The sequence below is a fragment of the Dipteris shenzhenensis genome, chromosome 8 (assembly GCF_047967505.1).
Source record: "Dipteris shenzhenensis isolate YYH24624 ecotype China chromosome 8, Dip_SZ_1.0, whole genome shotgun sequence".
Classification (NCBI taxonomy): Eukaryota; Viridiplantae; Streptophyta; class Polypodiopsida; order Gleicheniales; family Dipteridaceae; genus Dipteris; species Dipteris shenzhenensis.
This window is the reverse complement of record NC_141603.1, coordinates 221159-235937: the sequence shown is the minus strand read 5'-3', so window position 1 is coordinate 235937 and position 14779 is coordinate 221159. Positions and strand designations below refer to the sequence as shown.

General features: G+C 43.5%; 1 protein-coding gene across 2 annotated transcripts in view; it reads right to left on the bottom strand.

The window, feature by feature from the left end:
* The window catches only part of EMB2410 (embryo defective 2410), a 231310-nt gene that overhangs the window by 149423 nt on the left and 67108 nt on the right, over positions 1 to 14779 (bottom strand). For both annotated transcript variants that reach the window (XM_087378591.1, XM_087378592.1), the window contains exons 11-12: positions 12929 to 13126; positions 4824 to 4883 (exon numbers count right to left, since the gene is read on the bottom strand). In XM_087378591.1, coding sequence (XP_087234717.1) covers positions 4824 to 4883; positions 12929 to 13126 — 258 coding nt within the window. The remainder of the gene's footprint in view (positions 1 to 4823; positions 4884 to 12928; positions 13127 to 14779) is intronic.

The window sequence follows — 14779 nt, the reverse complement described above, 5'->3', positions numbered from 1 at the left end:
AAAATACTGTGATAAAACTGAACCACGCTAGAACTCCAGCAAAGGCCTGGAAACAGACATGGTAACAAAAGGGAACCACCTCTCAGATTATAAACACCTCCCATAAAGGTAGATGCAACATTTCTAAGTATTGAGCTTTGCATGCTTTAACTAGATCACAGTCCTTGTGCACATGGTGCACCTTATATGGTACGCTTACAGTTGCTAGAAATAGGAGCAATGCACAAACTTGTGGCTGCAACTACAGCAAACTCAAGAAGCTCAGCAGTAAAGCACACAGTACATATTCACATTCTGTGCATTGAATATGGTTATCATAGTGAAGAGAGAACAATCGAATACCAACACCAAAAAGACTGGAATCGATGATACTGCTTCAAGGCCCTCTCAATGCAGTCCTCTCTTTTCTTGAAACATTGTACTGCCAGGATAATAAGCAGAGTTGACACAGTGTGCATCTTATACATTGCTCATATTTTACTGTAGCTCAGCCTTTAACATGTTTCTTTGATGTCCTCTACAACCCGATCTCCTGCTCAGCTAATGAATGTGCCTGATCCATTAATCTACCATGCAACTCGTCAAAGGAACAGCATAAACTTACTCCTGGCCTCTTGCTCAAGCATCAGCTCATCTTTAGAATATGCTTCGCTTTATTCAATGGTCAAATGAATATCAGAAGTTTCCTAATTTTTCCAAAGTGGAAGCTACGGTGAATCTAGTTCCTAGACCTTTTCTTTTGCCAAAATAAGGACAAAACTAATTCAGCTCATTTAATGATCACATAGATATCAGAATCTTTTTTTTTTCCAGACAACGGTGAATCCCATTGCCTAGACCTTTTCTTTTGCCAACATAAAGACAAAAGTGCTTCCCACTTTTTTCAAAAACCTTTCACTGCAAAATACCTACGTGATGTAAAGCTTCCATATAAGGTCTCACTGGAAAAAAGAATGACTAAACTATTAAAATTTCTGCAGGATACCCTTCATGATATTAAAAGTATGTGGTGTACTACCATGGCGAGGAGTGCCTAAGGCCCTTCACAAGATTAAAAGTATGAGGTGTAATACCATGGCGAGGAGTCTTCTGCAGAAGACCCTTCACTGAATTAAAAGTATGTGGTGTAATACCATGGTGAGGAGTGCCTAAGGCCTCTCCTTACTAGTAGGATTGGCGATGAGCGTCCTACTACACAAGTTCAGACGTACATTTGTCATGTTGACGAATGATTTACTACACCCGTATATCAGCAAGTTTGTAGTACATTTTATTGATAATATATTAGTTTATAGCAAAAGTCTTGCTGAGCATAAAGAACTTTTGAGAAAAGTGTTTAGTACCTTGAGTCGAGCTAGTCTCGTCCATCCTTGGAAGGCGGTACTCAATTTCAACAGTAGTTTGTTTAAGGCCTTGTAATCAAGGCACAACCTAAACATATCCTCTTTTATCTTTTTCTCGAGGAAGATTGGTGCTCCGGATGGAGATTAACTGGTTCTAATCTCTCCTAGTCTCAAATACTCTTGGAGTCATCTAGAGAATTCATCTTCTTCAGCCCGGCTCAATTTATATGGTTGTTTAAACACTAGCTGACTACCAAGCAACAGGTCTATGGCATGGTCTACTCCCTCATCAGAAATACGGGTCCAACTTCATCCATCCATCCATTCCTTTAACATCACCTATTCCAAAGACTATATATTCCAAAGGGATGCTGAATTTATTATGTTATCATCTCAACATCAGGAGTCTCACACAGAACTGCCTATGATGATCAAGTCACCTTGGGCTACATGCACACCTTTGCATTTGAAACACATTTAACTTTCCAAAGCTTCTGTAATCTCTGTTCTTTTGTTTCTTTTGAAAGTAGGAGCAGAAGTTTGGTTTATACATTTCCGTTGGTTGTTCTATTGGATTTGTTCACCTTGTTTCTTGAGAAGAACAATACCTATCGGAATTCATTTGTCTTTGCATGAGGCGCTGTACTATCATCATAGATTTAGCAAAACTCAAAGCATCCAGGAAATTGATGTTATTCCTATAGACTTCAATCAGGTAGTCTCATGAGAGACCACTTAAGAAAAGAATGCAAAGTACTTGCCGGTTCAACATTGTAAACTTTGCTAAATAAGCCTCTAACTTATTCCACATAGGCATCAAAACCTTTAGAGCCTATCAGCAAACTCTTAAGTTTGCTGAAGTTTTGTGTTCATGTACCTCCCAAACAAATATTTCAACACACCTTTCTGCAAATCTTCCCATATAGTAAGAACTCGGGCCTTGACCATCAGTCTTGCCTCAAAAATACATCCCCAATACTGTGATTCAAAGGGTGTATTTTCATACACAAGGCTGGATAATTTGTAAGCAAAGTGGACATACTCTCATTGCTGGTCCTCCTTTCCTGCTGAATAGCCTTGTGTGTGAAAAGGAGGATGGCCCATCAAAAGAGAGGCTTGATGTTGTTGCCAAACCCATCATTCACGCTACTGCTACTGTTACTGCTACTGCTAAAGAAAAAATTACTGGGGTCATGCAAATGAATCCATTTGCTTCATCTACTCAAGCATTACATATAAATCTGCAACACGAGCTCCTATAGGGTTCTGCTGCTCCATCTTCTCTATTCTCTTTGGCTCATTGTGTTTTTGTTTCCCCTTTTGCTCATTGTTTACTTCATCAATATCCTCATAGTCACTCATGAAAAGGTCTTCAGAAGACATGAGTTAGGAAGACTGGGAGAGAGAAACTTCCCAGAAACGATGTGAATAGAGAAATATTCAAGCATAGGCTTGATGAAACGAGCTTCGTAAGGATTAGAAAACACATGGCTGAGTAATGGTTGGCTAGATGTATTTGACAGAGGCTGCTGGTGCTAGACTAGAAAGCATGAGAATTTGCAGAGCAGAAGAGATCTCATGGGCAAGAGAAGGGGAACCCTCCCTTAGATCTGGGTATGGATATGCATGCACATGCATGCCTCGAGGCTTACGTTGTAATTTTGAAGTAAGTGATCTACCTGCAAACTTGCATGCCAAATGGCTGTGGCTAGTTGACTAACTGCCATTTGGTCTGAATGGACAAATTGCCATGAAGAATGGTGATTAATTTCCAGCTTGCTTGCTTTCTCTGCACAATTGATCTGTTACACTGACCCCTGAATTTGTAAACTCAACACAAGTATAAGAAGCCCACCTGGTTGAAGTGCTCCTAGCGAAATGTGCTGCTAGGGGCTTTCAGGAACTCACCGCTCCTCTAGGCCAGTCCCCCATGGCCAAACCGGTTACAAACTTAGTCATAGCTTATTTGCTTACAAAATTCACGTCCCCGTGACATAAACCCCTCCCCTATCATAAGGCTCTAAGAAACTGTCATCAATTTCTCTGATCAAAAAACATGATGTGATTGAGATCTTTTAAGGAAGGGAGTGGAACAATGCGGTTAGCAAGTTCAAATAGTTCTTTGTAGTTGTTGTGGGTCCTATGATCCACTAGTAACCAAATGCAAATTTACGACTACTTGTGTATTGATTAGTTAGAAAACAATAGTTCTAAAGGAGCATCTGCATAGTGGAGAGAATAGAACATTCCATAGTAATCACATTTGAGTAGTAAAATCAGCTCAAATGAAGCACCAATGTGGTGATCGACATGGACAAAAAGCACGGATATACTGATGCAGCTGCGCGGGCAAGGAGCACCAGCAGTAACCACATTGCAAAAAAGAGCTCTAAAGAAGCACCAACACAGTGGTAGATTATTAGAGAATGGCACATTCAGTAGTGATCACATTTGAGTAGTAAAAATAGATCTAAAGAAGCACTAGCGCACTGATCAACATGGGCCGGTGGAATAGTAGAAGCACCAATACTCACATGGAAAAAATAGCTCTATTTTTTATCATTCTATATGAATATGAACTATTGTTAGTAGTATATTATTGTGTAAAATATTCTTATTTCCTATCAGTTTTGGCTCCAACTATCTTACAGTAAGGTTAGCACTTGCAGCGAGTGAGACCTCCCATGTATTTATAGGCCAGGGTTCCTCACTCCTAGGACATTGTCCTAGGTCAGCTCTAGTAGGACAGCCCTGAATGTCTTAATAAAGACCTATCATGATAATCTGGACCCTGTCCATGCTAGATCAGGTCTCGACTTCGGGTTGGTGCTCACCTTTGGTTAGACCTCCAATTATACCTACAGGGACATAATAGAAATTGGACTGAGTTGTCCAGTGATGTGCATTCTAGGTGGGAAGCTTGCGTCGATACACTCATAGCTACAAGTCAGAGAGGATAGCTTCTTGGAGAACAATGAGAGGACTTGCTAGAAAAATAAGTCCTGCCATGGTTATGTCGTAACAGTGCAGCTATCGGGAGGACTTTCTTCCAGCATTGCAAGGGCGAGGCCAATTAAACTTGGATACAGAAGTAATATTCACATGAACCCAGCTGAAGATCACATTGCCAGACTTGCTACAGAAGGGCTAGAGTTTGTTCCTCAGCCAATAGGCCAGTAAGAATCATGTTAGGGATTTCATCGTTTATTACAACCATTCAAGTCAACTTTTGGACTCTCTTTCCCTTCCCCTTCCTCTTCCCCTTCCAAGAAAGGGATTGCATGAATGATGGAAGAACAACACATTCAAAACCAAAATTAGATTGATACACATATTGACTGTCATAGAAATATAAAAGTCTTGACGCACAAATGTCAAACAGGCCATCGTGTCCAGCATCAGAATTGAATCTCAGATACTGAATATGATAACGTCAACCTAGCAAGACTGTCCATTCTAAGGCAATAGAGGGTAGATTACCTTCTGGACAATGCCACGCAAGGAAGCCAACTCCAATTCATCAAGCTGCAAATTGCGTACCTGGGCAAATACAAGGACGATTAAATATTATTTTACACTACATCAGGCAATGGTGCAAGATGACCACACAACTCCAGGCCCCCGAGCCCCCCATCTACATCAACCACATAAATATTTAATTTCAAGGCATGACATTGTCCTAAACACCTTATTCAAGGGGCACCTATGCCAATGTAAAATATGCTTCTTTGAATTCAATATAAGTTCATGATCCATTGTGAGACATTGCTTTTGGAAATATCCTTGAATCATAGTTGGTGCTTTTTCATGACGCAACCTAGAACAAAGTGAGTGGACTGTCGGGTGATAAATTAGACTCCATGCTTCATTTGGAAAATTAGATTCCATATTTTCACAACTTAGACTCGATGCTCCATTTGGAAATCTGCAAGTCTCAAGGTCATTGTCTTCCAAAATCTGCCCCCACATTTTACAATGCTTCTCATATGAAATCAACATGTTGACAACATAGATAAAACCAGAGAATTGTTGCAAAACTAATGTTAGAGAATGGTCTCTACAACGTGTCGGACACCGACTCTAGCAAGTTGTGGCACAAGCTGTAGGGAAATCTCCATGTGGTTGCTTTACTAAGATGCACCCCATAGAAAAAAAAAACAGATAGATGGCCTACTTGCCATCCTGAAACCGCGGCCTTCAATAAAATCAAAGGGCAATAGAACTACAAATAACCAGCCAATGCTTTCACATTTAAAAAAATATTCAGCAAGCAACTTAAACACTGATTGAGAGCTACAGTGCCCCTGCACCAGGACAAAGACACAGATTGGCCCCAAACCTTGGTGCCCCTTGCGGTATTTCTTCAATTAAGTGAGAGGCCCTGAATCCAGGCTATACAAAGGATACATTCTTTCTTGCATCTGGGGCATTCCACTTCCCACTAGGCATCCACATACCCTGCAAAGCCTGTGTTGTTCATTGCTCTCACTAAACCTGGTAAAAGGCATCCATCTCTTTTGCAGATTGATTGTACTCAGCCCAGAACTGTTTTTAGTAGCCCACTCAGCCACTCAGTTCCCATAGCTGTCATTAGTGTCCCATTAGCCATCGATCTGCTCAAAAGTAGAACAAGAAAGCATACAGAAGCTTTCTCCACTCTCCAAGACTGCCACTGCCTATAGTCTCTCACCCTATGGGCAGCAAATATCCTGACACATCAATTTGTTTCCCATAGGAGAATGTACATCACAATACAGAAAACACTATGGAAGTCAGACCTGTACAATCCCTCTCTGGTTATGGCCGCTACCTGTAATCTTTTGTTTAAGGCTCTCAGCAATTGCCGAGTTTTTATAAATGTAAGATCCTATGTTCAATTTTTGCTTAGCAACAAGGACTAAAATACCAGGAAAGAAGGTCCATGTCTCTCAATTTTCATTACTCATTCTTACACTTTCTTTTGAATGAATATTTAATATTCTTTCAATAGAATGTGAATGAATGATTTACAATGTGAGTACATTCTTTCAATAGAATATGAAACCCCCCAATATCTCAATTTTCATTACTCATTCTTACACTTTCTTTTCCCATCTCAAGCATGGATTCCCAACCCTTGCTTAGGCTGTACCAAACATGTGTCCTCTACCTAGCAAACCATTGCCTGTATGCCTGCATGTACACTACCTCCTAGGGACGCTAAAGCAAAATCTCTACTGAAAGAGACCTCCACCAAGCATAGCTAAAGAGCATCCGTATCAGATTCTAAACTTCCCTTGCAGGAAGCTGAGAATTGTTCTTAGCAACCAATGCGTGGTCACACAATCCTCCACAGCTGACCCAAGTGTCCTCTTAGCCATTCACCTCCATTCTATGCATTATCCCGCTCTCCGTAGGCATCAGTGCATGAGGCTTGGAGTTGTTGCTAGCAGCCCATACGGGGCCACACAACTCCCCTCACTGCCTCTGGTGTCCAATGATCCACTGAAAATACCCAAGCCATGGGTGTGAGTGATCTGCCCACAGCCTTAAGTGCATGAACCAGATCTGCAAGCATCCACTGGGAACCACTGTGCTGTCTATACCTCTCCAGAACAGTTAACAACAAGGGAGCCACCTTCGGGAAGAATCACCAGCTCATTCTGAGCAACTAGAAGGCATCGGTAGGCCACACACTTACGTGGAACCCTTCATAAAACTGGCGCAGCTGGCAGACTGTACCCATCGTACGGTATTTCGTACCAGCCCCTGCGGTGATCCGTACATATGCTGCTCACAGTACTTCGCCATACACAGTTACCAGCAGCACGTACAGTCCGTATCAAGCATCAGCCACCGTGATCCATGTGGTCAGCCTGTGATGCTAAGCGCCATCCATGAACAGCCCCAAAGCCTTGAGGTCAGCCCAAGCTATCGAGAAGCCAACTCCCGTCAGCCCATGAGTGCTCAATGGATCCCGTCGCAACCTCTGCTCTCTCGTGGTGATCATCTCGTGCTCCCAATCAGCGATCCCCCCAGCCTGTGAACCATTTGCCGTACACGATCCCATCAACCACCTTACGTGATGATTTCTCTGGATCCTTCCATTGGCAACCTTGCCAAAATCATCTGGGCATGGGGAAATGCCACGTGGCATTGCCCCTAGCCCCCTCTAGTGGGGCTCTTTTTGGAAGCCTACCTATGGGCTATCTTGAAAACTAAGGGTATTTTTCCCCCTTCTTGTTCCAAACCACAAAATTCACCCCCAAGGCACAATTGCTAGGGGTTTTAGGATATCAAACACCCCATGACCTCGCTCCTTGTTTTCCTAGGGTCTTGCCAACATGCAGCCAACATGCATGCACCAAAAATCACGACCTCGTGACACATCCATAGTTCACAAGAGAGATGTTCTTTCCTAATAAGCAAAAAACAAGCAAGGCACTGTTTCCCAAGGTTAGGGCGGTGATACTGAGGCCAAAACAAAAAACAAAAGATTGTGCCACTTGGTACGGAAATCTGATGCAATGTAGTGGTGATTGAGGAGGGAGTGAATGCAGTTAAAGATTAAGAGTCTACCCTCCAAATGTGCAGAACTGTTCAACCATTCTTCTTGTCCATACTATGCATCTAAGCACCAAAGTGTGTCAATATGGGAGCATAAACAAGATTACCCAACATATTTTGCAAGCCTACAAGTGAAGGGCATTGAAATGGAGCTTCACTGGATGGGGATGTTACATTCATCAAGACTATGAAGTGAGCATGCCAATCTTCACATGGCCATGATGTCTGATGTGACGATTGTTGATGACAAACCATTTGAAATTCTTGCAGAAACTAGTTTACACTTCAACAATTCACAAGCATACTCACACTCACAATCCATATGGATACACCAAATATGCAATACAAAGGCCTTGATACCTCAAATATTGAAATCAAAGCAATGATAGTATCCAAAATACGTTTCTGAATATATGGAATTTTACAAAGGAAGACCTACATGTCCTTTCCCTTGATGAGACGGGGTAGCTTAATTATCTTTATCACTTTAATCTTTTCCTTGTCAGTTGTCTAATTAGAAGAATTCCTCATTACCCATGAAATCGAAGCTTGGTCTACCATACAATTATATACAATTATTCCCACATTCACATCCTTGCATCTGCTACTAAGTAGCAATAATGTAGAATGCTATTGTTGAGAGCACTTTGATCCGACACCATGTCATCAAGCCACATTAGCAGTGCGCATTTTCCAGCAGATTCGCATTAAGCACAGCATTCAAGCTTTTTTGGATGCAATTTAATGCCATTAAAAACTAGCATTCGGAGCTAGCCTATTGATAATTGAGCCTGTAGGCCATTCTATGGGCTATCTATAGGTGCCATCCATTCCTTGGTATGTGACTTGTAGGCCTAGTTATAGGCAGTTAGGAAACTTGGTACAGTTAGTACACTTAGTACAACTACGACACCCTGTCCTAGAGTTTTGTTATATTGGGTGTACTTTGTACTCATTTCTCTATTACAGCAATTCATTACAGCAGTACGGTTTTCTCCATTGCCTCCACCTCCATTGCTTCCAACTCTTGCCCTAGCTTTCAGTGGTATCAGACTAGGTCAAGGCCTCTCCCTAAGCCATTTTCCAGCCACCCGGAGTCCTCTAGGTCTCATTTGAGGCTGTCTAGCGCTCATTTACCTGCTGTTCTGCATGCATTTCGAGGTGCATCCACACGTGTAAGCATTACAGCCATTCCGTACAGTTTTGTCGCCAGAAATCACCTCCTTTGGGCTATTGCTGCAAAGGCGATAACTTTGGTGCTGCATTTCTGCCCTGTTCCAGCATTTCAGAGCTGTTCCAGCTACCCCCAAGCTGTTTCAAGGCTTACAGCAGCCCTAAAACAGCCGCCTTTCACACATGTGACCTGCATCAGCGTTTTGGAGCACCTAAAGTCACCGACCTGCTGCTACAACACCTCCAAAAGCACCTACATCAGCCGATTTGGACTCGTGGATCTTCCTGCAGCATTTTGAAGTACCTACATCAACCGACTTGGTCATTTGGAGCCACACTCATCATGGTTGGCTTGATCTTTCAAGTTTACATGTCTAGTTTTATCATCCATTCACAACGATCTTATTTTGCGAACCCAATCATGGAATACATGGTTGCCCCACCTAAGATTGGGACGGGTTCGTTTTCAAGGCAATTAAATATAGACCATCAATCTTTGCTACCACGCTGTGAAACATTCTTATGCTCCATGGCTATGTATGATGTCATTCTTGGCATCACCTTCCAATTGAACATCACATTTTGCATTTCACTTTGGGTTGCTTATCGTTATTGGCTTGGATCTGGCACTAAATATGTACCATTCTCCAATGAGCACCCTCTCTTGCCTCCTTGCCTAATCCCATTTCCCTATAATCGTCATCCACCAAAGCTTTTTCCATTAGTTCCACAACCATTCACAGTTTCCCAATACACCCCAAACAGCATAGAAATTGGGCTGCTCATAGCCATGGCAAGAGCTCACAAATCCAATGGCTTGGCAAACACATTGGGTATACTATGTTAGGAATCAAACAATGAGCCCAACGGTATAGTGTTATGGGGATTTTCCCATTCTAATCCCAGAGTATTTTTTAAAAGCTTGTGGATCCTCGAGCATCTATGTTTGCTCATTGAGGATGTGAAATTTTTCTTTTTCATTTGAGAATTAGAATTGGTTGGCTCTCACTCCAACAAGGAGGCATAAATCCAGCCAGCATAAATCCCCTCTCGTCTCTGTTCTCATTTGCCCTCGGGGGACCACCATTGACTCTCACTCCCTCTCGAAAAACTATGATTTCATCCACCCCCACCACCATTGGCATTTGCAATCAAGGGACCACCATTGACTCATGCTATGTTCTTCATCTGTCTAGGGCTAGCAAGCATGGCCGGTTCTTTTGGTTGTCGCCTGTTGCTCGACTTACTTGAGAATTCAGCTTCCATCATTGCTAGCCGCACCCAACCAATAGTAAAGAGGAAGGAAAATCCGGGAGGCAGTACAGGCTTTGTTGGCGGCCTTTGGAAACTAAAAGGCCCCGTTGGCACGAGTCGTATTCAGGAACAAGGTTTCATATTCGCACTAATAATAGTGTTTGTTCTTTTACTAACTCCACACATGTGACAACATTTGCTGGTATAAAGGCTACACTCAACGCCTTATAACTACAGATATCCACACCTATTTGCTAGTATAAAGGCTACACTCAACGCCTTACAACTATGGATCTCCACATCCATCGTACAATATTACATACTTGCGGCTTTAATTTATGCTCGGTTGATTTGTTTCTTAATGGGTATACCATGCACGCATGTCCTACACTGCAATCCTTGCATAGAGGAGTCGAAGAAATGTAAGCAAAAGTGGGAGGAGGAGGAAATAAGGTTAGGGAACTTTTTACCTTATGTAAGGTTTTGTCCCCATAATTGTAGCTAGAGGTTGAGTTAGTGTTAGCACGTGTGGTCTAACCCTAGTTGGGTGCCACCCTAGGGTTTTGTAATGTTGGACACCCCTTGTCCTTTCATTCATAATCTTGCACAACTGAAATGCAGTGGGCACTACCTTAATAATATATTATTTCTAACACCCCGTTGCAGTGACAATGTCCTGATGTACAAGGAGTGATCTCAATCACTAAATGGAAGTAAGCAAGCCCAAAGCTTTGCAAAAAGCTTCAAAGTTTTCTCTAATGAGGACCTTGGTGAAAAGATTTACAATATTATGATGTGTAGGATAGTAGATCGACTCCCAATCACCAGCCCAAATCTGAATCGTTGAAGGCATGCAATTCAGAGTCATCCCCTTGGCATAGAGCAGACCAAGAGACTGAGTGCCTTCAAATATCTAAAAGCACGATTTCCAATACGTAAATGATGTCTCTTTGGGCTGTGCATTATACCTGCTCAACTGGGACACACTGAACTTACTATTTGGACAGGTATTGCAGATATAGATAAGGCATCCACCAGCCTGTCTGTATACGACAGTATCAAAAGGTTCACCTGCATGATACATGGACACCCTCAACACTAGCACCACGGGAGTTGAAATAGGATTGCAGTCCTTAAAATTGAACCTTTGTACCAGTCCCTAAATGTATTTTGATTGTTTGAGCACAACGCCCTCATATATTTGCATAAACTCAATGCCCAAATAAGAGTGTAACAAACCCATATCAGACACCTCAAATGAATCTTCAAGATCCTTTTTGAATTCTGCATTTTTCTCTTCATTTGTGCCTGTGAGTAGCATATCATCCACATACAGGATGATAACCAGCAAATCCTTTTTGTCTTTCGTGACATAAAGGGTACTCTCTCTAGGACTATTCTGTAGACCCTGATTGGTCAAATCTGTATGAAATTTCTCATATCAAGCCCGTGGGGCCTGTTTCAGCCCATAAAGTGCCCCGTGGATTCTGCATACTTTATGTTCCTGACCAAGCATCTAAAAACCAGCAGGCTGACTCGCATACACTTCTTCCTGCAGGTCCCCATTGAGAAAGGCTGTTTCAATATCCAATCATCCAAAATGAGCAGCCATAAAACAAAACATCTCATGGTGGTCATCCTGGAAGTGGGAGCAAAGGTATTCCGATGCCAAAATTATTGGGAACCTGCCTCTTTCCAATGCCGTCAAATTGGGGTGATCTAAAATCCGGTATAGAAATCGGTCTTTTCATCTCTTGATCACAGCACCACTCTTTTGGAAAGATGACACAAGCCTTGTCTCGTTCTCATCACAAACTTCGTTTCAAATGGACCCTCACAGATGAGAAGCTCCTCCAAGCTCTTCGTCATTCCTCATGGATAGACATTGTGTCTGCGAACAGAGAAAGAGAACCATCCCCTTAACTACAAGTGGGAAATATCCAAAATGTGTGTCCTCTATCACCCTAAGTGACCATACGTGAGAACCTGACTCTCTGCTAAGTGGTACAATGAAGAAATGCCCAAAGTCCACTGCTTAGAGAAGCCCATATGTCATAAGGTTCCCTTTAAGAAACTCTAATCCACTCTTTCATAGGCCTTCTCAAAGTCGAGTAGAAGAATAGCCTAGGGCTGATGACCCTTCCAAAATGAGAAGATAAAGAGCAAAGATGCTCCTACTTTGTACAAAGTCTATCTAAGTGTTATGTATGAGGTCAAGGAGAAGGGGCTAGATTCTATGGCTTACTACGTTGGCCAGGATTTCGTAGGCAATGCCAAGAGCCGTGATAGGCATCCACTAGGAAACAAGAGTCTTATATCCCTCTTTCAGAATGAGACGAATGAGGGAGGGAGGCATGACATTGCTGTCCCAAATCTCCCGAAAGGATGAAGGGATGGTAGCCCCAATAAAATTCCAATGATATCGCTGAAGTTTTGTTGCACTTGCAGCCCAACGTAAAAAAAGGGATACCTGACTTTGGACCTTATCCCTGAACAAGGACAAAATTAATTCAATCATGGGTGATCAATGTTTTTCACAACTAATGTTATCACATGACCCAAACGAGGAGTTTCACAACTAACGTGGACAATTGAGTTACAAAAGAGGCTACCTCCAGCTTTGCGGAATGGCCTGGTTGATAATGCATGTGCATGCGAAGCTGGCCCCTTTCTAAACAGAACAGCATATTAGTCTTGCCTTTTTCAGAAGGAGGGGTGTTGAAAATCAATTTCTGATCTGCCTGATCCTGCTTCAGATGTCCTGCAAACTCTATCATCAGATGTTCATCTGCTCTCCCAACTGCATTTAGCTGCAAAGTAAAATACAAGGCAGATACCCAAATGGATTCAGCTTTTGGAACAGCTGCAATTAAAAACCACGATGTAGTCCTGTAGTGTTACAACCTGCTGAAATTGGTTATGAAAAACTCAGATACATAGGCTGTTGCGTAACCTGCATACATCTGTGTAGGGAGAGGATAGTAACTATATTAAAGTTTCAAGAAGCTATGAGTGGCCTGTACAAATGAAAAAATGAATAAAGGAAAATTAAAATTGTAGTGTCATTACAGAAACAGAAGTCAACAATTTCAGAAGCAGCCAAACATGGAATGAACAAAATAGGAGAGAGAACTCCAAGCCTTCAGACACAGAGTTTGTTGAAATGCCAGTAAGCAGCAGCTATACATGATTGACAGGTGCACAGATTCCTTGTCTCCAGCAGGACTGCTCGGTCTTCCCACAAAGCCCACACTTTATCTTCCTTTCCCCTTTTGTTCCTCCCCCTAACCTGTTCTTTCCTCCTTGATCCCTCATTCTGCACTCCCCGACTCTCTAATACTCAGAGTACTTTGTCTCGTAGGCCTGTGAGGCCTCCTGCAGACATTTAATACATCTCTCTCTCTCTCTCTCTCTCTCTCTCTCTCTCTCTCTCTCTCTCTCGGTGTGTGCTCTCAGCCCCCCGCTCAGCCCTCGCTCAGGCCCCCGCTCTCAGCCCCCCTCGCTCAGCCCCCCCGCTCTCAGCCCCCTGCTCTCACCTCGCTCAGCCCCCGCTCTCAGCCCCCCACTCAGCCCTCCCACTCTCAGCCCCCCGCTCAGCCCTCCGCTCTCAGCCCCCCGCTCTCAGCCCCCCGCTCAGCCCTCCTGCTCTCAGCCCCCCCCGCTACCCCCCGCTCAGCCCTCCACTACCCTCCCCCCCGCTCAGCCCCCCCCCCGCTCTCAGCCCCCGCTCTCAGCTAACCGCTCAGCTAACCGCTACCTCCACTACCCCCCGCTGCAGCGAACCGCTCTGCTACCCCCCCGCTCAGCCCTCCGCTACCCCCCCCGCTTGGGCGCTGCTGCAGCTAACCGCACCCCCCCCCTTTCGCTCCCCGTTTTTTTTTTTCCCCCCGTAAAGGGGGGGGGGAACTAGCCTCTCCTCCTTCTCCACCTCTTGGCTGCCTCTCCACTTCAGGCTTCCGCACTACCTCTCCACCACCTCGCACTCGATGTGCCTCCCATTATGGGGGGGGAACTGCTGCTCCCGCTCCCGGTTGAACATTAACACTACGATCTGCACCCGCACCCCAAGAGAATGGGGGACAAAGCCAAGAAAGACGAAAATAACAACAACAAAAAAAAGCAAACGACACAACTGAATTTGGAGGATGTGAACACATGTTACAACAGAAGTGGACTTGGGGTAAACAGCAAGGCAAAGTTAGGACCCGCCTCAGCTTCTTCAGCATCTATCTCTACCTCAACCTCAACCTCAACTCCCGCTACAGTGTCAGTTTTGTTTTCAGCTCCAACCTCAGCTCCCTCTATCTCTATCTCTACTTCGACTTCAGTCCCCGCTTCAGGCCCAACTCTAGTTCCAGTCTCAGCTCCATCTACATCTACGATCAGTAACATACTCACGCCCATGGCGCCAGTTGTTGTTCCCTTTCCCTCTTCTCCTGTTACAGCTCTCACACAGCTTTTGA